The 27,126-nt window shown below is 42.0% G+C and overlaps 2 protein-coding genes across 2 annotated transcripts; both read right to left on the bottom strand.

The window, feature by feature from the left end:
- Nucleotides 1-225: 225 nt before the first annotated feature.
- Nucleotides 226-8,848, bottom strand: LOC306699326 (cathepsin S-like). Its single transcript, XM_079163905.1, has 8 exons — nucleotides 8,737-8,848; nucleotides 7,532-7,656; nucleotides 7,273-7,395; nucleotides 6,186-6,338; nucleotides 4,678-4,905; nucleotides 2,523-2,688; nucleotides 1,762-1,864; nucleotides 226-585 (listed from the first exon to the last, which is right to left on the bottom strand). The coding sequence occupies exons 1-8, from the start codon at nucleotides 8,753-8,755 to the stop codon at nucleotides 486-488; spliced, it is 1,017 nt and encodes a 338-aa protein (XP_079020031.1). The 5' UTR covers nucleotides 8,756-8,848; the 3' UTR covers nucleotides 226-485.
- A 1,836-nt stretch (nucleotides 8,849-10,684) lies between these two features.
- ctsk (cathepsin K) lies at nucleotides 10,685-26,549 on the bottom strand. Its single transcript, XM_079165130.1, has 8 exons — nucleotides 26,347-26,549; nucleotides 25,108-25,231; nucleotides 21,060-21,182; nucleotides 19,310-19,462; nucleotides 15,511-15,729; nucleotides 13,467-13,632; nucleotides 12,033-12,141; nucleotides 10,685-11,811 (listed from the first exon to the last, which is right to left on the bottom strand). Exons 2-8 carry the CDS (start codon nucleotides 25,228-25,230, stop codon nucleotides 11,712-11,714), a joined length of 993 nt encoding a protein of 330 aa, XP_079021256.1. The 5' UTR covers nucleotide 25,231; nucleotides 26,347-26,549; the 3' UTR covers nucleotides 10,685-11,711.
- Between the last annotated feature and the right edge of the window lie 577 nt (nucleotides 26,550-27,126).

A 27,126-nucleotide genomic window follows, 5' to 3' on the forward strand; every position in this document is an offset into this window, starting at 1 on the left:
TTATGGTCTGTTTGACTCTAAATGGACCATCATTTACTAAATGAACATCATGCTGTATTGAAGAAGACTTGAAACTAGAGATTGAGACCATAAACTCATGTTTACAATGTTTACTGAGGTAATAAATCAAGAGAGAAGTAGAGTCGTTTTCTCATAGACTTCTATACAACCAGAGGAGTCGCCCCCTGGTGGACAGTAGAGAGAATGCAGGTTTAAGGCAGTTCCTTAAAGTAGAAATGTCTCTTTATTACAGATTCAAACCCACACATACATCGAGTTGGATGCAAACTAACACAGTTAAGACAACTACAATAACTTTAATGTTTAAAGATTTGATATATTTGGCTTTTGTCAGGTGCATTAAAAAAGGAGTTTTAAAAACAAAACATGAAGAAAAAAGGTTAACTCAATGTGGAATTAAACTGTAAATATACTGTAGCCTATCCATAAAAGAGAAGGGAACTTAATCTCAGTTCCCTCTGCGGCTACATGGTGGGGTAGCAGCCATACAGAGCAATGCCACACTGGTTCTTCTTGTTGCGAGCCATCCGGATGTAGCCCTGGTCTCCAAATTTAGTTCCCCAACTGGACGGAAAGAGCAGAGAAAAATAAGATGTAAATAAAGGGACTAACAAGAGGTCTATGCTGATACTGATTCATCAGTAAAGATCCTTGTTTAGTGATGAGAATATGACCAGAAGAGCCACACTTGCATGCATCATTAGCGCCTCATGCTAATAGCTTAGCATGCACTATTTTCAGTGTTATGGTCCAGCTGAATCAAATATCACGGAGCAGTGGATGAATGTGTGGCTGCTCACCTGATGGCTAGATCTGGAAGGTTTATTTTTAAATGATAAAATAAGTTTAACTTGCAATATTTGTCTTGCTTCTTACTTTAAATAATGTTTAAAGTGTTAATATGGATAGAGGGGAATATTCTGAGAAATGATCTTGAATGTTTTCATCATTTTAATTAAAAGATTGTTTTATCAGTTACGTGGAACAAAACGTGACACAGATGTTCAGGCTTCAAGTCTGCTCCAGTGTGTTGTGATGTCCTAAACTCTACCAGGCACATTTATATGGTTGAGTCCACCACAGCTGCATGTCCTCAGTCATTAGAGAGAACCGGTGAGCATCGTAATCAACATCCAGGTGCAAAGTCATTTAAAAATGATTTAAAAAAGGGTAATGCTGCCAATTAGTGTCATAAGATAAGATAGAAACATATAACATAAACCCAGTGAAAATCTATTAAAAACAAACAAATGTCACCACTCATCCTCTTTATTAAAGGGCCAATCTCCCTGTTTGTGCATCTGCACCAAACACTAATAGGAGAAACAGATTAAGGAATACTGTGTGGTGAGAGGAAGCTACAACAGGAAGCAGTTTGGGATGTTTATCATGCAATAAATGACGAGAATGAAACTCCCTTCTTCTCGGTTTACACACACATGATTTAGATTTAGACCAAACCTTGTAGTCTGAGCTCAGGGTTACTTGAGAGGAAGGTTTTTGTGGAGTTTTTAAGTCAAACACTAAACTCATAACAGCAAAATACCCAAACCCTCCGTGCTTGTTATCGCAGAGTCATTTCCTGTTTCCCTTCCCCTTCACCACACAGGGAACCAGTCGGAGGAGGAACATATAGAAGCTACACATGAGCTCAGAATGCATGTATAATTGTACGTATATTTGTATGTATGTATATTTGTATGTATGTTTGTATGTATGGGGAAGTATAACATGTCCTACCTGTTCTTTACCAGCCAGTAGTCCCCTTCCTTCAGTGTGCCGTAGCCCACAGCTAGCACGCCGTGGTTCACTTTCTGGGTGCAGCTCGAGTCGTCGTACACTCCTGCAATGTCAGGTTTCAACATAAAAAAACAAATCCATCAACTATAATTACATCTGTTCTTTTTTTAGAAACATTTAAGCCGGGAATTTCTTGTATACTTTTTAAAATAAATACACATTTTTGTTGCCCATGTTCTAATGTTTTGAAATGTCTTTAAATAGTATGTTGTGTCATTATCAGCGCTGTTTGTGTCCCGTGTGAAAGCAGCAGTCAGTGTTGATTTATTTAGTATAAGTAATGCCACTTTTGTAGTTTTAACCCAACATTTGATCAGAAGTATATTTCAAAAAGACAAATGAGGAATAAATTGTCTTATTATTGATTCTGGTGAGGGACTAAGTGTCTAAAACCTGAATGGGTAGTTTAATACAAGGCTGAAATGCAGTGTTTTACTGCCCCAACTGGATACAATTGAGCTGTTCAGCACCTTTAACTACACTCAACAGTGATTCCTGGAGTACATCTGTACAGCAATGCAAAAGTGAAACCACTTTTCACCAGCGTAAACAAGATTTTCAGGTGTTTTAACTTTAAATTTCCACATAAAATAAACGACAAACCACTTCGTTTCCATCCCCCACCCGGTTCCCAAACATGTCCGGATCTTTCTGCATCCAAGTCACATTAGTAAAGATGAGCGTGATGATGTGTAACGTACCGCTCCTGTAGAAGGCGAATTTGGGCCGCGTGGCGTCAATCGCCACTGAAATGGGTCCGATGGTGGCGATCGCCTCCTTCAGAACCCCCTCGTCTCCTTCAGCCAGGAAGCTGTAAGTGGAGCAGTTGGCGGCGCGGTGCGCGACGTTGTAGCGGCACTGCGGCGACTGAAGTGAGAGGACGAACCAGGGTTAAAACTGAGGATTCACACTGTGTGAAATAAAAAGCAATGAAGTGAGCTGACCAACTGGGATGACGTCCATGTATGTACAATTTTGAACATTGTCCAGCTCCAGAAGGCGAGGCAGGAAGTTAGGAGAATATTTCACATCACAGATACATGTGATGTATGTTTTTGGGTGAATTGGAGCCACAACACCTCGGCGAGACTGCAGCAGTCCGTCGGGTCGGCTCACAACCGCCCTCCTCCTCCTCCACACAAACGCCAACAACAGCGAAACCAGATGAAGCCCGGAGGACAAACACGTTGTCCGCTCCGATTAATTTACTGTTGCTCCAAAGAGACATTAACGGCGGACCGCGGACAAGTGAGGAGAGTGTTGCAGTCCACAGCCCGGAGGGTCGGACTTAACTTCTTGTACACCCACATTGTTGTCTCACACAGGGATTCGTTAACTGTAAACCTGAGTTTGTGCTGGATTTCCAATACGTTTCCACTAAAGAAGGAACACCACGCCGGTCCCAAGTCTGTCCTCAATGTCCTGATTGATTCTTGGGCCTTCATAGGAGACAATCAGCCCTCCTGTGTAGGGGAAGCACGATGAACTAATGCAATAAACGGCTTCTATTATAGATGCAAATGCTGCTTTTCTCTTGCTGCAAGGAAAACAGGAATTAAAGCAATGCTTCTATCAGCGGTTGGTTATTATTAATGAATTATTATTTGATATGTGTGCAAGTTCGTCTTCTTTGAAAATGAAAGATTCAGTGAATCATGCTGCGTTATGATTTGTCTCTAATTGGGGGTTTCACATTATTGCAGTTTGTGCAACAGAGTTGTATTTTTCTTCTTTATGCAACACTGGTACTTTTTACATCATGAGCACACATTACACACACCGCTTCCTGTTTTATGTTCTCCACTGACGCCAGAAACAGAAGTTGCAGCCTTCGTCATGCGGACTAATTACGTCAGTCGTTCCTAGATGCACCGCGTTTGATGGAAGTGCTTTTAAAGCTGTTGCACCGTCATCTTCTGAGCTTCAGAGTCACTTTAAACTAGATTATTTTATAAGCAATCAAAGATGATAAAATCAGGATTGAGGGCTATTTTAATGGTTGATGTAATATGCTAATTTGTTCCTCGTCTCTCTGATGTGTGAAATGTCAGTTTAGATTTCTTTGTTTTAAGTCTGTCGTTTGTTCTTTTATGTGAAACTGTTCTGCTTCTTTCATGGCCAGAGGTGTTGAACCTCAAAGGGAATTATTCCTGGAAAAATAAAGGTTAATAAACTAAGTATGTTAAAAATATGTATAATTGTCACCTTTCATTTTTTCCATATTCCATCTACTCATAGTTTACTTGATTTTGTTGGTTCAATAAGCAAATAGTGACAAATGTATTACAAGTTCCTGGAGTGTGAAGAAAAGTCTTCAAAATTCTTTCGTCCAACCAATGGTCCAAAAAATCAAATGTATCAACTTTACTGTCATAGAACAAAACAAGATCATATTCACATTTAAGAAGCTCTCAAAAATCTACATGTTAAACATGCAGACACAAAGACTTACTGACTAGACAACTAAAACAAGTTATTAGTGTGTAACACAAACAAGACGTTCTGCCTAAAATATCATTCTTAACCCTCAGAAACAAACTGAGAATCCCCTTTTTCTACTTCTCCTGCTCTTCCCTCTCGGTTTCGACGCCGTTGTGCGACTTTGTGTTATAACTTCTTGCTTGGAATGAGGAAAATGTGATTTAACAGTCAACTGCCACAGAGGTGATAAACATCATGGCTGAGATGATTAACTCGGGCTTGTAGGTGCTTACGAGTGTGTATATTTGATCTGACCTTTCGTTTCCGTTTTTTTTTAAATTCCTTTCCACGTTTTCTTTCCTTCCCAACGTTTAACGGCTCTTTCCAAATCCCCTGGACGCGTCTTTGAGCAGCAGGATTAAAGCAGTTACTCACCTGTTTTGCTTTGTACGGGTACGAAGCCTCCGAGTCGATGCCCTGGTTGTCGATGACGTACTGGAAGGCCTGGTGCATGAAGCCGCCGTTGCAGCCGAGGTTGCCGTATTTGCTGGAACAGTCCACCAGGTTCTGGGGGCTCAGGTCCACCAGCTTCCCAGTGGTCTTGGCTAACTGGCCCTCCAAGGCCCCTACGGCACTGAAGGCCCAGCAGGAGCCACAGGAACCCTGGATTTAGAGGAGTGGTGTTACTGTGATGTTGTACACACACACACACACTGCACATTTTTATTTTCCGTCTTTATTATCTTCAAAGTCAGCTGGAACGCTTCACGTTTCCATGTTTGGCAGCACAACACGAGCTGGTAAATACGGAGTTTAAGATTAAAGAACTCTACTGACTCTTTGGGAAAAGTCCTGGTTGGTCTGTTATATCTGACACAGAACTATATCAGCAAAGTCAATACTTCTTCACAACTGTTTTTTAAAGAGCACACTTTTCTTATTAGTGACTTTTCACAACAAGATCTTAAGACTTGCAAGAAAAAAGTCACAAATTGATGATTATTCAGGGAAGTGATTTATAGTCTTTTTGTAGGTTTAATGCCTTTTGTCGCTCATCGTGTCATCAACGTTGTGTCTGTGCAACTTCAAGAAATGAAGCTTTGTGAAATAATCATGAATGTGACAAAATATTATTCACAGACTTTAGTTTATAATGTTGTTCCTCAAATATTGTACTTTTATTGTTCTTTTCGACAATAAACATTACAATTAAAATTAAACATCAAGCTGTGAGAACTGTCTGTGCCAACCTTCACATTTTTTTTTTTATCCTATTAGAGAACTAATTTATAAATTCTTGAGTTCTGGCCAAAAACACCACAATGACAAACGGACGCACAATGACCACAAAGAGATGCAAAACAGCTGCAGAAACACAAAGAGACACAAAACAACAACAAAGAGACGCAACATGAGCACAAAAGAAGTTAAAGAAGTGTGTGAACAGTGCAAACAACTATGAGTCTGTGTGTGTCTCGCTCCTATGTGAGGTAGTGGGGCCTTTTCAGAAGTCTGTGCCCAGGGGCCAACTTTTTAGGGATGAAGAGGCCAAATAGAGGCTGTGTACACTTTGATTTCTCTAATCCAGTAACAGAAACTGGGTGTCGAAGAAGTCAGGAGGTTTTCCAAGCTGAGATATTTAACAGACACAAAGTTCGCGGTTGGAAGGTGAACGAGACTCTGTGGTGATAATGCTGCACGTCTGGCAGCACGGCGACCGTCTTCTGCACCTGTTTTGCAAAAAACCAAGACTTCCTGTGTGAACAACAACAACAACCGCTTCGACGAATAAGTAACAGGAGGAATGTGTGGGATGACGGCAGCTGATTGCGTCACTGAGAGACACGATCGGCCTCTGCTTTCACCAGCAGTACCGATTAATCCTGCCGACGGGGTTCTTGAGCTCGGCCACGGATTGAAACACGGCGTGTGGTTTTATTTACCTGATTCTTGACGGCGGTGACGCAGCCCTTCGCTCTCCAGTCCACGGTGTCTGGTAAGTCAGCGCCTGACGCGCCCCTGAAGGCAGACGCTGCCCTCTGGATGTCGGTGGGGGGAGTGAGCGTGGCGTAAGACTGCAGGATCTCCTCTGGCGTCTGTGAGGAGGTTCATAAGAGCAGCACTGGGGTCAGTTTTAAGAGGCCTCTGTTCATTTGGCAGGAGATGGAAAAAATAAGATTTTAAAAAGGACAGAAGTCTTTTTAAATGTATCATCTAATGTTACAAATGTGTGACGTTCAGCTGCAACGGCATGATTAGGGACTATTTAAATCCCTGTTTATTGTTATAATAATACATAAATAGTCTTATTATTACTATTACTACTACTACTACGAATAATAATAATAATACGAATAATGATACCAAGAATAATTATTCGTGGTATCATTATCATTACTATTACTGTCATTGTTATTATTATATCTAAATCAATCACATTTTGAGGAGCTAAAGCTAAAAAGTGGTGACATGTATATGTTCTATGGGTCTATATTTATGAAGTTCTTCTTTCATACATTTATGATTTTACATCTGGAAAAGTAAAGTAAATTATTAATAACCGCCCTTTCCCCGGCTCTGTGTTTACTTATTTATATTTTAACCGACGTCGTGGTCGTATTTACCGCAGACAAATTGTTGTTAATTTATTTACCATAAACCCGCTGACAGAAAGCTAACGTGGAGCCTTTTGGGGCCCTTTGGGGCCCTTTGGGGCCCTTCGGGGCCTCTTGGGGGGTCCAGCTGACTGCTACCTCGTCCGTATTCCAGCAAATAGAGCAGCAGCATATCCAACATTTACGTTTTTTTACAAATATACACAGACGTACGTAATTATACTTCATTATAACGATTAGCTTTTGCGCTTCAAAGTTCAAACTAGTCGCGCTGTCTCTCCTTCTGACCTTCCACCAGCATTAACACTGCATCATTGATGAACACACGCTGATCATAAACATGCTGATCATAAACCGATACCGATAAAAGTTTTCCCTACAGTATAAAACAGCAGAGCGAGTGAATGTGTCTCACCAGGTCTCCCATGTGGTTCATGCTCAGTTCGTAGGTGTGGAGCCCCATCGAGGCCTCCAGGTTGTGCATAGTAATGAGCAGCAGGTTACTCTCCCACAATTCCCTGCGGCGCACATCCTCCACCTCAACACAAAAACACACACAGTGAGAGTGCATCAGGTCAAATATCGTTTAACTTAATGATACATCTCACGTATGGATTTTGCGCCTACAAATATATTTACATCCACCTCTTTCTTTGCTTTTTCTAATCGCATACCTCGCTTCTGTAGTTTTTCTCATGTGTCTTCTTCCACAGCTCCCAGTGGACGTCCAGCTGGCTGTCAAACATGGCCGCTGCCCCGACACACAGGGAGACGAGCAGCAGGCTCCCCAACATCAGGCCTGTTGAACACACACACCACACACACACACACACACACACACACACACACACACACACAGACGTGGGCCACATGAGAAGTCAGGATGTCGTCCGACCTTTGAGGAGATGCTCACACGCCGAGAAAAACAAAACCGCCGGGTAGAGTTCAGACCTTTTCTGAGTCAGAAACATACAAGTGGTGCTCGCTTCATGAAAACCACACACACACATATATATATATATATATATATATAGTATCACTTCCTTCAAACTTAAAAGCTATTGAACAGCACATAAATCATCCCAGAGTGAGGCAATCATCACAAGAACGGAACTGAAACTTGTGTGAACAAGCAAGAAATCTGACCAAATACATCAACATCATCATCAGTGATCGTTTGATCCAATGACTGTTGACTGTTGACTGGAAGAGAGAGAGTCAGTGGTTTCATAAAGTAGAGAAGTTACTGCTAATGAATGTTCAGGTTTGGGTCTTTGTGCCAGTGTTCAGTATGTTGATCGGCCAGTTTCACTGGATCAGGTGCACAGCTGAGCAGAGAACAACATCAAGATGACTCTGAAGTCACCTGATACCTGATGGACTCACTATCACAGTTCACAGACACATAAACACAAGATCAACCCACATCTGAACCTTTAATATTCAAAAAGTTCACCAGAATCTGACACTCTGTCGACTTTTCATACATTAGCAGTAAAGTAGAGTTTATAGTCACGTGGCTTTATCTGAAGAAAGTGTTGTTTATTGGTCACTTCTGTTCATCTCATTAGAAATACTAATAATAAAAACACATATCCGGCCTATAATAAGGCCAGATAGTAAAAGTCATAATAAACCACCACAGTCACACTAAACCACAGTATAACAACGTTATAAAGCATTATTCATATCATTTTCCTCCATTTTGATAATAAACACACCTGCAGCCTGACGAGAAAAAACAACTCATGTCGTCTAAAAGCAAAAGGAACGAAAGTAAAAGCATCCGAGCTGAAGCTGATAGAAAAGTCCTGACATGAATAATACAAAGCAGAATATCTGTGTTGTATATTTATGGATATAAAGTGTTTTAACTTGCCTTGAACAGTGGGCGTCATCGCTGCTTCTCTGTCGTGTTTGAACCACTCTGTGTGTTCCTGCTCGCTATTTATGAGGAACTATGTCACATGACCTGTCGCTGTTCTTCCCCTCTAGAAACAGAAAGCAGCATCGCCCCAACAGGCTGATCACCTGAAGCTGCGCGGATTACAGCGCGAGACAGCAGGAAGTAAGTGCACGAGGAAGTAAAGGAGCCAAAGTTATAACTATACTGTTTTAAAGCGTTAAAACTGAACCCAAGAATCACAACGACTCTCCTGAGACTAGAGGAGAGGGTCCGTTGTCTTGTTTAGTGTCTAAACACATTAAAATAATAACTTTTATATAGTTGTTAAAAGGTCTAACGGCGCGCTAGCACCCTCTAGCGGCTGTGATGTGAACTACAACGCACAATACAAATATGTTGGATGAAACAAATGATTTAGATTTAACAGGATCAAATGTTCAATAAAAAGAATTTGTGCTTAAAGAGCTTAATAAACGTTAACAAAAATTAGATTAGAGAATATTTTGTGTGTAAGTTTAACATATCGTCCTCAGGGCTGAACAAATGGAAATGAAAAATATTCCTCCGACGGGGAAACGAATATGTTGTTGTACTGAATATCTGATGTTTCAAACGTAGAAGTGATTTTCTTTCGTATGATGGTGGTGTAAGTAGAGAAGGTCAGGGAGGTTACTAAACATTAGGATTCAGCGCTGAGGGAACACGAGCGTTCCTGGAAATACAGTCGGTGTAGTTGAAGGGATGTGTGTGTTTCTGCAGCAAAGCGTAGGTCGAGAGGTGCTTCAGACCCGATGAAAGGTCAGCACACTGTGTGGCGCTCTGCCAGATGTTGTCGGGGTCTCTGGACCAAAGTGTTGGCTGAGCAGATGGATAATAACCCATTCTGCTTCAACTGTTAATCAATAACAATCATATAAAATGTCAAATTTGTAAATAAATTGCTGAATTTAAAATCAATGACTCCATCTGTTATGGTTATGCCCCCTGATGAACACTGTGCACATGATTATAGCTAAACTATGTGCTTTTACACAGTTTGAAATGATAAACATAATCCTACCAAGTTGCACATACACGTTACATTATTTATTAATTTGGATGATTTTGTTTGTTTTCTCGGACCTCATGGCGGATATTTTGTTTTGCTGTTAAAAGTTATATTCTTGACAGGAAATATTTCTTCTATTTCATCCAAACAGAAAACTAAAACTCTTCACTTAAAGAGCTAAAACTGAGCTAATAAGACATGAGCTGTCTGTCGTCAGTCTGTTTGTTCTCAGCTCTTATGTGGGGCGAACTCTTCTCATTTCCTTTGAATCAATTCATTCATTGATTACATTCCCACACGTTCTCAATATGTTTATTTCTTGAACATTATGTTCTGTGCTGCACCACGAATCCCGTTATTCTAACTTGTATTACTGACTGGAATCCCTGAGATTATTTCATTATGTATCTGCTGGTTATTAGACTTCAAACAGCCGGCCTCTCTTCACGTATCACATGAAGCAAGTTTGCAAAATAGAAACTTTTCTTCTTGAAGTCTCACTTTAATTCTTAAACTGAACCACTTCAAGTTGTGAAAACAACACATTTAGTCTCTCAGAGTGAAAGAAATTAACGAAACGCTAAATTAGAAATTCTTAGCATCAGTATAGCAGCTGCCTCTGTTAGCACCGTTAGCTGCTAGCCGCTGGCTCAGCCGTCGCCTCGTTGAGAGCCGTGTGGAGGCAACCGCTCCATCACGAAGCTGGTGCGTTCAGAATATACCGTCAGACGTCACATATTTACTGAACGAGATGCAGCTCATTTAGGATGTGATTTGAGCGTTTTTTGCTTTTGCTACAAACATCTAAAAACAGTTGTGTTCTTTTCCCGCTTCTTCACAATTAGAATGAGGAATTTAAACGATGCATTTAACTTCAAAATGAAACTTTTATTCATAGAAAACACCAGTTTACAGTTTGATCATCGGAAAAGTGCTGAACAGAAAAAACAAAAGTCGACATGATCAAGAGAAAAAAACTTAACATTTTAAAAGAACCGACTCTGCGTCGAAAGGAAAAGGAGGAGCTCCCATTGGCCAGCAATGCTTCCTGTCACAGTGAATTTAAACTCTGTTGGCTCTTGAACTGTAGACTCCCAGCATGTTACTGTGTTTGAGTGCCTGGTGAGACTTGACTTGGTCCAGTGTTCAGGTTTAGGGTCACTGACAGCAGCCCCGGAGGTACTAAAGCTGTTTATGGAGCAGACCACAGTCTGCTGGTGTGAAGATAAAACTGAAGAGTCTTAAGGGGGTTCAAAGTGCTTCAAATAACTCAAGATAAACCAAACGTCCTCATCAGACACTTGGAGTCTAAGACTTCACACAAACGTTTCATCACTGGGAGAGGTTCATTCCAAAAGAGTCTGATTACTTATTTTAATGTAAGGTGATTCAAAAATATACGTTTGCTGTTTTAAAAACCAGCAAGACAAAATAAAATCCTCAGTTATTGTTTGAAGTGGTTTTTGTATGTTGGACTCATGGATGTATTAAAGAACTGGCGTCTGTTGAGTTCAATGAGAACTGCTCGCCTGGTGCATTCACCAAAAAAAAGGTTTCTAGCTTCCGGGTTACTTCCTGAATATGCGCAGTAGTGTTAATCCCATCATGCCTCTGGCCCAGGTATGAGCCAATGAGAACGGGCGAACCGTTCAGCAGTGATGTCATTCAGAAAAACCAAAAATACTTCTCTGGGGCTTTGGAAATTAAAAATGCACAGTAAGAGTGATAATTGACCTGAGATGTCTCTTTTAAAATGTTGTTTTTTGGGCTCCAGAGGATTTATTTGCATCTGGACTGCCAGTTTTTATAATACATCCATGTTAGGAATGAGCTCTGCGTACATTTGTCAAGTGCATTTCTGTGTGTAGTAGTCTAAGCAAAGCCCCTCTCCGTTCCTCCTTCACACGATGGGGTAGCTGGCGAGGTTGGCGATGCCGCAGAGGTTATCGCGGTTGCGTGCCATCATGATGTAGCCCTGCTTGCCCCACTCCGCGCCCCAGCTGTCAGGGACAAAAAAAAGACAAAAGATGAGATGGAGAGAAAGACACAAGAGAGTTGTTGAGCATCGCCGGGAGTCAAAAAAAGCATTTCAGTTTGTCACCAACACGCCCGACAGACGGCGTCAAATCAACGGCCGCCGTGTCGTTTTCGCTTTCGGCGGCCTTATGAGCCACCTGATGCCGCTCTGGACAGGTGATGATGTGTGTGTGTGTGTCCCCACCTGTTCTTGACGATCCAGAATTTCCTCCCCTTGGCGTTCACTCCGAAGCCAACGGCCAGCACGGCGTGATTGACGTCGTCTTTGTTGCAGTTGCGGTCGTAGTAAATACCTGGGAACACGACGGCGGAGAGAGGAAGAGTGAGCGAGGAGAGATTCAGAGCTGGAAGTGCAACCAGCGAACCGACACACACACATGTGCGGCTCATACAGTTTGTAAGTTGATTTGACACTTTTTTTGAAATCGGAAACGGCCTTCTCACAGTTTCACTGTAACAGTTTCTATGAGGTGGCTTTAATTATTCAGCTCGTTCAACAAGGTTTCATTTCCCAACATGAAAGTCTAAATTCTGGTTTAGAGCCTCGACCTCCTCGCGTCATGTTTTAAAGTTAATATTTTTAGGAAATCACATGCAGTTTAGATGCTCTTTATGGTCTGCGTTTTTCAACATGTTCACATACTGTAATATTCTGTTTTTATTGGCGGAGTCTGCCATTTCCCATCTGGTTTAGCCGACTACAATCGTTCATCAAAAATGCGTCCACAAAGAAAGACAACAGTCATTTCGGTCTTTTTTGTTTTTGTCAGTGTGTCAGTTTGAAATCCGTCAGTGAGTGATGGAAGAAGGGGGGGGGGGGGGGGGGGGGGGGGGGGGGGGGGGGCACAGAGCTCTGTTAGATGAAGAGCTGCAGGCGACAAGCCGCACACCTCAGCAGGTTGACCAACTCCTCTCTCTTTGCTGCTGCTGTGTGGACAACTACTCCAGCTGTGAGCAGCATGAAATCTGAGCCCAGTTATTAATGACTTCTTAATTAAAACAACATGCCTTTAGAACTCTGGGACCTGAAGTTTTAAAATGCACTTCCTGTTACCACTGCCTGAAAGGTCCTTTCCTAACTATTAACAGCTAAAAGGGCTAAAACATACTAAACCACTGACAAGATAGAAAATGCTGCTTAAATTCAGTTAGCAATTATGTTTTATCACACTTCTTAAAGGGCCAGTGTGTCGGATCTGGCGACCTCTAGTGGTGAGGTTGCAGATTGCAACCAACTGAAACTTCTCCCGTGTGCAGTGTGTGTAGGAGCACATGTTTGGTTTGTCCGTTCTGGGCTTCTGTAGAAAAAGAGACGTTATGCTAATTTGCTTCCATAACGTGTCTTCTTTCAGAAAACATCCCAAATACACATTTAGGTGTTTGATTTTACTACGCTGTCTATTTCTCCTAGATAATGCCTCATTTGCATATTTAATCACAGAATTTAATTTAGAAAGAATTGTCTTGATGTCAGTAATAATGGGGACGTTTCATGGTGATATCTGTGTTGTGACTTTGTCTCTACTTTAATATTATTTGCATAGAACGGTACAAACACATCATAAGAAGAATCAGATGATTCAGTGTCAGATAACAGACATGTGAGCGTCTCACTGACCTCTCTGGTAGAACTGGAAGGTGCCGAGCGAGGCGTCGATGCCCACGGCGATCGGACCCACTTTGCACAGAGCTCGAGCCAGCGCCTGCTCGTCGCCCTCCGGGATCTCCTTGAAGCCTTTGCACTGAGCGGCCATGCCTGATGAGTTGTAGCGGCACGGCTGGTCCTTCAAGACAAAGGAGGAGGAAACAATCCTGAATAAACCTGGTTGAGATCTCTGTGTTCTCCTTTAAAGGCAAAACAAAAAATGGAAGCTGGAAAATGCAAAGCTTCAAATGTAAGAACTGCATCAGTTATGGTCATAATCTTTATACAAAAGCTAAAAAAAGGAACGAAAAAGAAAAACATACAGAAATGCAGAGCTGCAACAAACAGAAAAGAATCAACAGAAACTTAATTCTTTAGGTCATTTTTTAACAAGAATGTCAAATATTGAATGGTTCCAGGTTCACATATTGCTTTTCCACCGTAGTTTTGGACTTTTGTTCTGACAAAACAAGACTTTTGATGATGTCACACGGGGAAACGTGATGGAATTGTCCAACGTTTTCTGATGTTCTTTCAAAAAACAAACAACTGATGAGCAAACAAAACATCGGATGAATCGATAATTGAAACATGTTTTAGTTGCAGGCCTGTGCAGCAAACCTGGTGATCTGACTGTCACATGCACCTCATGTGACTGATCACAGCCTCGGTACGTTAGCATCCAAACAACGGGGAGAGTGCGAACGTTAAACTATTTACAAGAAGTCGCACTTCCTCGTTGCACCAATCGTGTGAACTTAAGAGGAAACTGTGTTTTGCTTTTTAGGACAAATCATCGTTTCTGATAAACCGCCTCCCTTCAGTCTGATATTGTTGCTGCTTTATAGATCACAGTGATCGTGCTCTTGTTGAAACCTGATTGGGTGACGTGTGACACCCTGAAAGCCAAGTGAGGAACCACCGACCGCTGCTGGTTTCAGTCTGTCTGCAGCTCTGTTGTGGTAAACAGACTATTTCTACAAGTTGTGCAATTTGTGTTCTTGCTTTAGCGTCATTTAAAACCAAGAGTGTTAAAGTTACACTTAGTCTGTTGATAATGTCTTGTTGTTATTCATATCCTTTATCTTTTTGAAATACTTTGTCATTCATATTATTTAGGCCTAGCTTATGTATATTCATGTTGTGTTAACTAACCGTGATATTAGTTATCTCTGTTATGTTTGTGTATTTTTAATTTGTGAAAATCAACTAAACGTTTCCTTCTGAGAATTAGATGAGAAGATCAACACCACTCTCCTGCTTTTATGTTCAATATGAAGGTAGCCAGCAACCACTTAGCTTAGCTTAGCTTAGCTTAGCATAAAGACTGAAAACAGGGGAGAAACGCTAGCTTGGCTCTATCCAAACGTAACAAATTGTGCCCTTTGTTCTTTGTTCACTTTGATTTTAATATCGTTTAAACAAACACGGTGCTTTGTGAGCTTTAGAGGTGTTTCTTTGGTACAAGTAGAGCTATTAGTCAGGACTCCTGCTTTGCCTTTTAGCATTTTACCTTTTTTTATTTCTTTTTTTAAGTTTGTTTCTCATAAAGCACCATAAGCTGACTCCATTGCAACTTTTATTCGTATTGTTTCCTGTCAAATCGGTCAAAGCATCATGGGAACTGTGGTTCCAAAACTCACAGCATGATTATCTTTCAAGTGAAAGTAAGACAAATCATATTAAGGGTGGAAAAAGTCCGATAAGATGGACCTTTTATTTCACGTTGCACGTCATTAATAGTGTGTCATAGGTGTCTCAATTCAGTGTGAGGAGAGGCCTGTGAAGGTGTCAGACTTTAAAACAACACCCGGCTGGGCGGTGAGACTGGTTCTAGTTGTGGGTTAAAGCCACAGAACATGATGTCACACCAACAGCACATGACAGGAAAGAGAAACGAAGCATTTAAAGATGTGGTTGACCTCTCGTGTCTCAGGACACGTGACCCACTGAAGGGGAAGTTAAGGATTCAAACTGATTTATTTTCTCCACATGTGCAGCATTGTGGCTTCCTTACCTCTCCGACGTACGGGTAGACCTCCTCCGAGTCAATGCCTCCGTTGTCCTGCACGTACTTGAAGGCGTTGGTCATGTAGCCTCCTCCGCAGCCGCTGTTCTCCTTGACGCAGTCCACCAGGTTCTGGGGACTCAGGTCCAGCAGCTTCCCCGTTGTCTTGGCCAACTGGCCCTCGAGGGCCCCGGCCGAACTGAAGGCCCAACAGGAGCCACAGGAACCCTGTCAGGAGTTAATGAAAGAGAGGAGAGAGAGAGGTGGTCTTAGGTTCATGATAGGATGTGCACATAGGCCCCGTTACAGGATGATGGAGACGGCCAAACAGAAAATGATGTTAGCAAATTATGGAGCAAAAATGCCAAACAAACTAGTTCCTGCTTCTCAGCTGTGAAGATTTGCTGCTTTTCTTTGTCACATGTGAGAATGAACTGAATATCGTTGGGTTCTGTATTTTGAGCCAGTGAATAGAAGTAATCTAAAGACGGCACTCTGGGCTTTAGGAAAACTGACAGACTTGTCTTTTTGCATAATTTACACTCCACATTAAAAAGATAATTGGCAGATTAATGAGTAATGAAAACAGCGTCTTAGCACCGCATTAATATCTCATCAGCCTGAAGGGAAATCCAACTGATAGATGAGCGGTGAACAAAACAACAGCTTGTGTCTTCTCCTGTCTGTCCACCGGGAGGCAGATGTTTCTGTGTGAGAACACGTCACACAGTGAAATGTGATGTTTTATCAACGATACTATGACACAGTCACTGCTACGTGTTTTAAGATTAAACAGCTGTGTTCACCTGTGCAGGAGACTACTGATGATATGGAATGATCATAAGAATGTTAGATTAACTCTGATAGTAATAGACGTTAAGGCTGCTCCCTCTTAGACACAACTACAAAGAGACAAACAAAGAACAAATATAAAGTCTGTGTGTCTTGTTCTTATGTAGGGGAGGTGGTGGGGACCATTGTCTCTAAATCCACCCATGTGAATGCACATAGTTGCATTAAAAAAATCTAATTTCATCTAATTTCACATCTGACAAACAGAATTATGAAATCCAAATGTCAAAGCAGTGTTCCGTTAAATAAGAGGATCTCTGTCGTGTGTTCACGCTCTCTCAGTCACGAAGGAGTAAAACACACCAGAGTCGCTGTCTGACTCTAAATGATCATCTGGCTTTGAGTTAGAAACACCTCTGCTGCTCCAGGAGATCACCTCTGCTGCTTTCTAAACGTGTGGGCCAATCACAGCGCTTCACCGGAGGAGGCTCTGAATGCGGCTTTGAGCGCCGAGTAAAACTGAAATTTGCCTCAAACAAAACAAAAACAAACAAAACAGGATTCAGTCATCACGCTTCCGTCGGGGAGGAAGCGGCGGACTTGTTAGTATGCAGAGAGTGAAGTCAGACTGCTGCATAATTCATGAGCGACAGGAAGCAGCTCAATAAATCCTGCTTGTGGCTGCAGTTTGACCTTCATCCACCAGAGGGCGACGACGTCCTCCGCATAAACCGACATTTAGGATAGAAATGGAAAATGATCCATCTGACATTCTTATGTTTAAAATATTTGCACTTATCATCTTTTTGTTTTTGTGTACACTATTATATATCATCATATATATAATCGTTAAGTTAAATCTAGTGTAAGTATGAATAAAAAGCATGCTTAAAAATGAATGAAAATGAAAAGATGAAGCCTAATTTGGGGTAAAATAAATGCACAAAAAGATGTATGTATTTGTAGAAAAACATTCAAACTCAAAGTTAATGAAACAAAATGAAAATAAATAAACTACAACAGTAAAATGCGTCATTGATTATGGATTATTAACCGCGCTGAGCCTTCAGTGCGTCAGCTTCAGCTCCGATGTTCATTAGATAACACCCCATCATTCTGCTGCTCTCTGCCTGCCAGCAGAATGCACAGATGTGTGCAACATATTTCAGTCTATCTACTTCCAGTTCAGCTCAACCCTTGTTGACATAAATACGGCCCCGGCTGTCCGACCCACTCATAATAACTAATTACATGTAATAACTAAACCCATTCTTGTGTTTTCAAAGCCCATTAGCAGTGAGAACAGGCTGTTTCCTCCGGCAGGTCACCAGATCGTACACTAACTGGGACGTGTTTACTTTTCTGGAGCGTGAATGAAGGTTGAAAGTGGAGGATGGAGTTTTTCTTTCATGGCTACAAGAGAAAATATTCACCAAATACTCAAAATCTCATCCAGCCTCTGTGAGATCACATGCTGCTGCTGCTGCTCTCTCTCTCATGATGGAGGTTTTGAATATTTTCATTTGAATTAGCGCTTCGTAAAAAGGGTTCTGAGTGTGAACCTTGTGCTCCTGAACTGTTTACAGTTGAGTTACAAGGCGTCTATGTTTTCATAATTGTGCATACTTATTTTAACATGTTAAGGTAATACATTCTTCCTTAAGATACTTTATTTCTGATATTATGTTCCATCTACAGTTCACCCTGCAGACTGCTGTTTGTGTCGCATTGAAACCATAAACGTTGACTCTACGTGATGTAACGTTACGTGAGGGCGGTTGTTATTTATTCACGCTACGTTGTTACGTTTTTAACCATGATCTTTTTTCTAACCTTTACAAAGTCGTTTTGTTGCCTAAACCAAACCAATCACATTTTAAATGAAACTTGTTCATGAAATGGATTTTTTTACTCAGGAACGTATCCCGTAATGTGCAGCGAGCGTACGCTGCCAACTTTGATTTTCCTGGCGACCGTTAGCTTCTTTATTTGTTCCCGTCTGATTCTTTTTGCATCTGCCTCCAACAGCAACATCCCCACAGAAATCACTGAGTTTCCTTCTCTGCGTTTTGCCTGAAAAACAGCCGCGGGACATTTTCTCAGCTTTCCCCCTCAAACAAACACCATCAAACGCACGAACCGAAAAACCCCTCTATCTGTAGATTCATATCTTGTGTTTCAGTTAATGAGAAAACTACTGACTGAGGAATATGACAGCTACGCAAATATAACTCGTTCCATCGTGAGATGCTTCGATTCTCATGAACTGCAACATTAATTTTTCAGCCCAACGTCCTCTGACGTCCCAGGTCTGTTTTTGATCGCTGTGCTTCCTGAAGTGAAACTCTTGAATCATGTGATATCAGCTCTTGATCACGTTTGGCCTACTACTTCATCAAACTCCTGCTTCATTTTCTCCAAGCGTCCACTGATGCATGGAGGGTATTACATTGGCTACCGTGCATTTAGCTGTCACTTGATATTTGCGTGCCGTGAACTTAAAGATAGTCACCATGGCAACATTTAGCTTGTGTTTTTTGCTATACATCGGACATCAACCGATCATCGCTTTCACTTGGATGACATGTGAAGGCGATCCGGTAGGAGAGGCCAGAAATAGACTTCTGAGAGCATAAGTGTGTCTGTATCTGCAGCATGTAGATGATGAATAACTGGTTTCTCCAGTTATTCTGGCTGATTAGACCTCTAGGTAGGTGGAGCTTTGATAGCAGCACAGTGAAAGCTCACGGAAGCTGCTTTGCACTGATCTGTATCGGAGGTGAAGGCGTTAAGCAGATGAACCTTCACCAAACAAACCGAGTTTTTCTTCACCCTTTAGGTCTTTTATTGAAAACAAATGCTTTTATTGGAAGAGAGTGCTTTAAAGAGGAGTACAGTAGCTATACTACAGTAACAAAGATTGAAGCTCTGGTGAACCAGATATCCAATAAGATGAATCATTCATGTGTTTGACTAAACATACAACGATTAAGATGTGTGCTAGACGACCTCTGACCTGGTTCTTCACCGGGGTCACCATGCCCTTCTTGCGGTAGTCGATGGATTTGGGTAACTTGAACGCCGCGTCGTCCAGAGCCATGGTGAAGCTGCGCTCGCTGTTCATCGGGACCTGCAGGCCGGTCATCTTCTCCGACACTTCCTCTGACGTCTGCGTGAGCGGAGACACAGTTCATAGTTGACATCAGGGGGTTTCAGGAATGTTTCTGACGCTCTCGTTCAGAAAAGACGAGCATAAAGGAGGCGGAGTTTCTTGATCAAAACAAAGATATACTAAGAAATGATCTCTCTGAAGAGCAGAAGTTGAGGATTACAGGTGGAGGATATGAAACTTCCCTCGGTTCCTGGAATAATCTTGTGACATAGAAAGTGTGTTGGGACGGGAACAAGAGGAGAGCGGTAGAGAGGATTTATTTTTAGACTTAAGACAAGAACAAGTGAAGAAGATACGGGAGGGGGAGGATTTGATTCAGCAGGGTGACGGAGGATGAAGAGCGTTTCATGAAGGGACGGGTTTAGCAGTTGATGAAATGAATTTTTCTGCACGGTGCTAATGTGTCAAAAAGTGACACCAGAGGGGCACACAGGTGCAAAGCTGCAAGGTTTACAAAACAACGACGTAAAAGGAAGAAGCAGACGAGGAGGACGAGAGCAAAGGAGGAGGTGAAGTAAGGGAACTCCTGTACTATCGGCATATTAAAGCAATCATTTAAAATAATGTCCTGCCTTCTATTATTGTCAGAATTCCCCGGTGCTTTCATTACAGCTCAGTGTGCAAGCCGAGAGATCATCAACAGAAGAACTACAGACCATCTGGTCCTTCCTTTCATTTCACTTAAGTGCAAGATGAAAATGGAAAAAACATCCTTCATTTCCCGGCCACCTGTTTCTACACAAACACGTGAAATTGGCCATTTATCCAGAATTACTGAATGTGTCACTAATAAATGAGCCTGTGTGTGTTTTTTTACCCATATTGCTTCCCACCCATTTTTTTGAGGTACGGCTTGTTACAGACGGCAACTTGATGCAAAAAACAAGCCTCAGTCATGACACCGCTCTGACACACACACACGTCAGCGACTACCGCTGATCTAAGGAAAAAATTTGAGTCAGCATATTAATCCAGAATGAAAAGAATTGTTTTTAGTTCATTTTTATTTGATCTGGGAAAACTTGAACGTGTGATCAGAACCGGAGGCCTGTGAACACGTGGTGCAGTTCCTTTGGCGTGACAGTTGGTATTTCTTTCCTTCATTAACCTGAGACGAGTGTCTGGTGTCGGCACCACAGCAGCTGGGCCGAGCCAGTGATATTATTGTGATATAAATAATGATAAAATAGACTAGTCAGACTTGACTGGTTTCTGGTGATGAAATGTTGTGGAAACAAGCTGGAAAAATGTCTGATTTCTGTCATTGGCTACCGTGCATTTAGCTGTCACTTGATATTTGCGTGCCATGAACTTAAAGATAGTCACTATGGCAAAATCTAGCTTGCATTTTTCGCTATACATCGGACATCAACCGATCATCGCTTTCACTTGGATGACATGCGAAGGCGATCCGGTAGGAGAGGCCAGAAATAGACTTCTGAGAGCATAAGTGTGTCTGTAGCATGTAGATGATGTCAAAGAACAGAATGGAGAATGGAAAAGAATGAAACCATCTTTCTGTCCAGGAGTCGGTTGTCTTCCCCCCTATGACACCTTACATGGCCTCAAGCATGCAGGACGGGCTCAGACTCACCATGTCGCCCAGGTGGTTCATCCCCAGCTCGTAGGAGTGGATGCCCAGCGCTGCCTCCTGGTTGTGGGCTTCAATCAGCCGCATGTTCTTCTCCCAGATGGCCCTGCGAATCCCCTCTTCATCCTGAGACAAAACAAGTGCAATGTGTCACTTTGAGTCAAGACAGAGAGACTTGACACGAGCTGAGTGACACACAAAGGATTATGGGATACCGGGGGGCCGCTTGTGTCCTCCAAATTCAGACAACAGAAGTCTGCACTTCTTATAAAGAAGGCGTTAGCGTGTGTGATGATGTGTTCGCTCTAGGAATATGAACTTTGGAGCATCGAGTCTTTAACATATGCAGATTCTTCCGTCTTAAGTTTTGCTTCCCTTCCTCTCTTCCTGTGTTAACACCTGACAGCTCAGAGAAATGAATCTGGGCAAATAGGGCACATTTACGTTTTAATTAGCGACGAAAGGAAGCTCGCCTGTGTTACAGCCTCGTTTCATTAATTAGGCCAATTAAACCGGCGCACGTTCACACAGCAATCTTCCCTACAGCTTAAGACAGCAACAGAACTGTCCAATGCAACTGGAAGTTGCCTTAAAATGTTGCTTCATCCCTTATTTTTTAGAATATTGGCACCTCATCACCTCTGTATGTGTCTATTATGTGCGGAGGAGACTGATTTGCATTTCGGCCGTCTCAATTTGGGAACGAGATGGAGCCGAGTGTTTGGTTGGTTACCTGAAAAACATCCACGCTCTACTTAGTATTCGTGGTCTTAACAACCATTAGCATAACTATAATGATTATTTCTATCTTGATGTCTATTCCAGTAATGGAAAATGCAAATGATGCGCGGAGACTTTGCTTCTATTTAAGTGATGTCAGTTCAAGGAGGGGTTGAATTAGAGGAAGTGTTGGAGGAATACTGATTGAAATCACACAGAGAGAGAGAGACAGAGAGAAAGAGAGAGAGAGAGAGAGACAGAGATGGAGGGAGAAAGAGAGAGAGAGAGAGAGAGAGAGAGAGAGAGAGGGAGAGAGAGAGAGAGAGAGACACATGAATGTCAACAATACACCACATGATCTCATTAACAAACACATTCAAATAAATGCATGCATGTAAACATAGATACAGATATAAACAACATAAGATACACAATCACATACTGTACATGAACCCGCAGGCACATGCAGCACTGTAGATTAAGTCCACACATGCATCTGTCCACACACACACACACACACACTCACACGCTCCACAGCTGTGGAGCGGTGACCTCTGGCCAGAGGTGAAGAGGCATAACAGATGCTCAGTGAGCGCTGAAGACGTGAGTCTGTGGTCGGCTCTGGTTTATTAACACCAGCTATCTACATTTTCTTCCTTCTTCGCAGCAGCCAGGAGCTACAACAAAACAACAAAATAATAAAAACTAAAACGATGGCTGGCAACAGGGACAGGGAAACCGAGGAAGGAGGGTAACGTATAGAGTCGGAGGTGAGAGGAGTTTCCTCTGTTTTGGACACTTTTTGAGTTTCCATTGCTCAACACACCAGCTGGCTGCCGTATGCAGCGCAGTAGAAAGTTCACCTCAATTGAAAACTAAATTTGCGAGCAAGGATGAGGTGTTTTTTGTCCGCGTGATTTCAGTTGATGATCCCGGTTAAATGTCTTTGTTTTCCTGGTTAAACACAAACAGCTTGGCTAAAGTGTGTCTACAGTCTTTCTGAATCACTGGCTGAGAAAGGAGGAAGATGAAGCGACTGTAAAGTCTTCTTGTGCACGTTTGCTGTTTACTTTTGCTCCTCTGTTCTCTGACTCCATCTGTCTTGTTTCTTCGGGCCAAAACAAGGAAGTAGAGCAACCGGTGCCGGCCTCTTCTTTCTTGTTTTTCCAGTCAACATTGTTTTCCCGCAGCACAGAGTCTATTTTTAATGTTTTTTCTTTCTAGTGAAAGAAAAACACGAGGGCATATTTTAACATGTGGTGTTAAAGATTCACAGTCGATGATGTTAGATAACACTCAGACCTGAAGAGAGGAAGTAGCTGACGTGTGTTGAGCACAAATTATACACTTCTTGTCAGCACTGAGTCATGTTTTAACATATTCTACTGTTGAAAATTAGTGATGTGGCATTTTTTTTAATCATTTTTTAAACCAGAAACTCTTTGCTGCTTTGCAATCATACATGGTTTGAGAGGCACAGGTCAGCTGACAACTGACAGTGTATTTGTCCCAGGTTATCACTGCCCTCTCCTTTTAATTTACTTGTTTCTGCAACGTTTGCATGGTGGTGTTTAGGCCCTCAAAGCACTTGGTGAAGATCAGAGAAGGATAATAGACTCGGAGGACGATAGACGACATGTTTACGTTATTAACATGCAACTGAAATCACACTCGTTCCCAAACTCAATGAAAGGACTTTAGTTGAGTAAATCTAAATCACACACTGAAGGATTAAGGATGCAGAGCCTGTATCCTGCACTTAGTATTCCTCCGATCACCTGAATCGCCTCTACGAGACGCCAGGGGAAATAACACTGCCAGCAATTATGCTTCTTTGCAAAAAAGGTAATCAGGGAAACAAATTAGTAGTAAACCTCCAGTACATGAATCGAGTTTATTAGAGACAGGCTTCATCAACTCTAGTTCACCCGTTCATTAGGACGTAGATATTCTACCAAATGAGCAATACAAGGAACTAGACGAGGCTGCTCACAGCACTGTTTGCTTCTGTCGTACAACACAATCATTCCAGACGTCCCAGTTGGTGCTAATAATCACACAACTCTGTTCATATGCTGATGACATGATACGATCCACTTAAACACCAAATTAAAACATCTACACTTCAACAATCTTAACATGCTGGTGGACTGGCAGCACCAAATCTTAATACTTTCTAACTTATACATAATGGATAACAACCCCATGGCGGTTATTATTGGATACAAAAAAGAGATTTTCTGAAGAAACAATCCTAAATATTATTATTCTAAAAACAAAAATGCAGCAAATCATTAAGTTAATTATTTGGTTAAAATCTGACTCAACAATAAAGCCTCCGCCTCCATTTTAATCTTTGAAACTACAAAGGAATGATGAGCTATTTCAATCATTTTAATGACAAAATAAGACCATAGACATATGAATAACATAGAATAATGAATGTTGGCAAAACAGAACATCTGCCCCGTTTAATGTTCTCTCAGCAGAGCTGCCATGTCCAGACTAGATAAACCACCAGACCGCCAGCAGAAACAGGCCGATAGAGAGACGAGCAGTGAACTGACTGCCCGTTAAATTGAGTCCGCTTTAGACGGGCAGCGAGTCAACACAAAGACGTCCACTTGTTGAGCAATTTACCGAAGCACAAAGAGAGCAAAGAGAGATAAGAGGGAACACGAAAAGCCTGAAGACGGAGGAAAGAGCTAAATAAATGCACATCTATTCATTGGTGCGTACGGACACGGCTCGGGCTGTAACGTCAGGAACACTTTCAAATAAAACGCTCCGATGAAAAGCCACCGTTGAAAAGGGACATTGTTCAGTAAACTCAGCCTTTCTTAGAGCAACTCCAGTGACAATGAAAATCTGACATCCTCTCCCATTATGGTCTGTCTGATCTTTCCCTCGGTCTCTCTAACAGCTCGGTGCAATCCTCGAGGAATTTGCATCGCTGAAGTTCTGAGAATCTTTGCATACAAAGTCATGTTTTGATAACTTTATTGGTACATTTCTTTTAAAGGAACACGTTGATCCCATCTGGAGTCCAGATGTGGGATGTGGTCTGTTATTAAGATGGAGGAGTCGCCACAACACTACACAGAGTCACGGAAGCTTACAGCTTATAAAACGGCACTGTTTTCATCTGTAAACTTTCCTTTTTCACTGTCAAATTGTGGAATCGTGTTTTCTTCAAGTTGTGGCAAAGCGAGTCATTAGAGACCGAAACCCAGCAGCGTTGTGGTTACATACGGTTGGGAAGAGCTTTTTCTTGGATTTGTAAAAAGCCTACACACACACACACACACACACAGTAATGGCAGAGACTTACCAGGCCGTTGTATTCTCTCCGGTGTGTGATTTTCCAATCCTCCCACTGGGCGTCCAGAGAGGCTTCATCCAGGTGGCTCAGGGCCGAGGCCGCCAGCAGCAACAAGCACACGCACTGCAACATTCTGCAAGAACAACAACAGAAAATGTGCTTCTGTAAGCTGGTTTTACTGTCACATGATGGTTTCACTCGTGTGCCACCAAAGACAAGAAGCATGCTGGTTTACATTTCCCAGGAAACCCTCGGACAGCTGCATGGGAGATAACACCGCGCAGCATCCTGTCCAGAGGTCGATGGCAAAACAACATACTTTCTGTTTTTTGTGCCACAAGCATGATCGAACTTGAAGATATTGAATATCGTCTGTCAGCAGCTTCAGACCAGACACCAAAGTACCAGGAAGCAGATAAAGAATATAAAATGTTCCCGTTGTTCTCTCGTCAGGGATTCAAACACGTTCTCAGTGCGTGTTGAACTCCAGACTGTGAAGAAATCACAGCTGACTGAACTTTCTTTCTGCAAACTTTGCTTCATCAGCTTCTCCCACTTCCTCTCTAGATTCCTGCTTCCAATCTGCATTTGTGTTCCAGTAAAGGCCATCGACCTGTTGAGTTTAACTAAACTAAACTTGTCTTTGAGGCTTGTGTGTGTGAACTGAGCCGCGTCCTGCACACACACGCATTGATTATATCTCGTCTGGCTTCACTCTCGGGGCCGATTTGAAGGAAGTGCCGCATGATTTAAATAGCAGGGTTTCATGATCTATGCAAATAACTTACAGCTAATGTGAACAAAAGCACACTGTGTGTCGCTGTGTGAGTCATAAGAATTCTCCCCATGGACATTTCTTTGTTCTTTAGAAGGATATATTACAGCATTAGTCAATATATTTTATATGTTGTTCCACGAGTAAGCCACAGATCTGCAGAGGTCAACACAGCTCCCAGTTAAGTCGACACCTCTGACTTCCAAAACTCTTTCTATTAAAGGTACAACACAATCCTAATCCTGTTAACACTAATTACTTTCATAGCTTACACAAATACTTCTAAATCTGTCTGAGCCTTAACTCAAAGGAAATAAACCCGCAGAGTCAAAGTTAAGAAAAACAGTGCCTGTTTCATTGAGGAGCAGCACATCAGCTTTACTCAACCTGGATCCCGTTGGACTACAAGTTTAAAACTAACCCTGTTCCAGAGCAGGAACTCACACAACTGAGAGTAAAACAATAAACTTTACCTTGAGTCCAAAAGTCAAAGGGTTTGGTGAAGTTTTCTGAGTGCGACGCCGTGTTCCTCTACTGTCAAAGTAGGTCAGTGTGTGAGTTTATATCGGTTGGATTTTGAGGAAATACAAAAAGGCAGTTCCAGGTTCTGGGGAGGAGTTTCTTGTTTTTTTTTCCAGGCGGGGGAATTACATCTGGTTTCACTCAAATAGCAAAGATCCCTTCAACAGATGATGTCAGGTGTCGGGTTACGCTGTGGTGTCTGAAAACTTCACAGAGGCTGGCTGTGAACTCAGCGCCCAGCTGCATTCTGGGAACACTGCTTGAAAAATGAATAAGACTTGCTGGATTTTTAATAAAGATGGTGCTCTGAACTACATTCTTATCCTCATCCCACAACCCCCCGAACATCACTATTATGTATCAGACCGCTGCAAAGATGAACAAGTGCTTAGTTCTTAAGAATCAAGATGAAATTAAAGAGGACGAATGGACGGACCTCGACACCAGAAGAATACTTTCTTTTATCTTTTTAACGCTCAGGCATTTTTCCGAAAGCAGGGAGGTAGAAACACGTCTAGTCATGTTGTGTTTTGGAGCTGCAAGACTGATCCTTGACAGGAGGGAATTGAAATATTATTCAACCAGATGTAACCGCACTGAGAGGTGCTCGGTTTGTTTTAAAGCCTGCAGTTCATTCGCTACACTTCCTGCCATGTAAAGTATACGACACTGCAGGGTTTATATTAGAAGCTAAGTACATTTACTCCCGTGCATATTTCCATTTGATGGCA

This window comes from Pholis gunnellus (assembly GCF_910591455.1).
Source record: "Pholis gunnellus genome assembly, chromosome: 8".
Taxonomy (NCBI): Eukaryota; Metazoa; Chordata; class Actinopteri; order Perciformes; family Pholidae; genus Pholis; species Pholis gunnellus.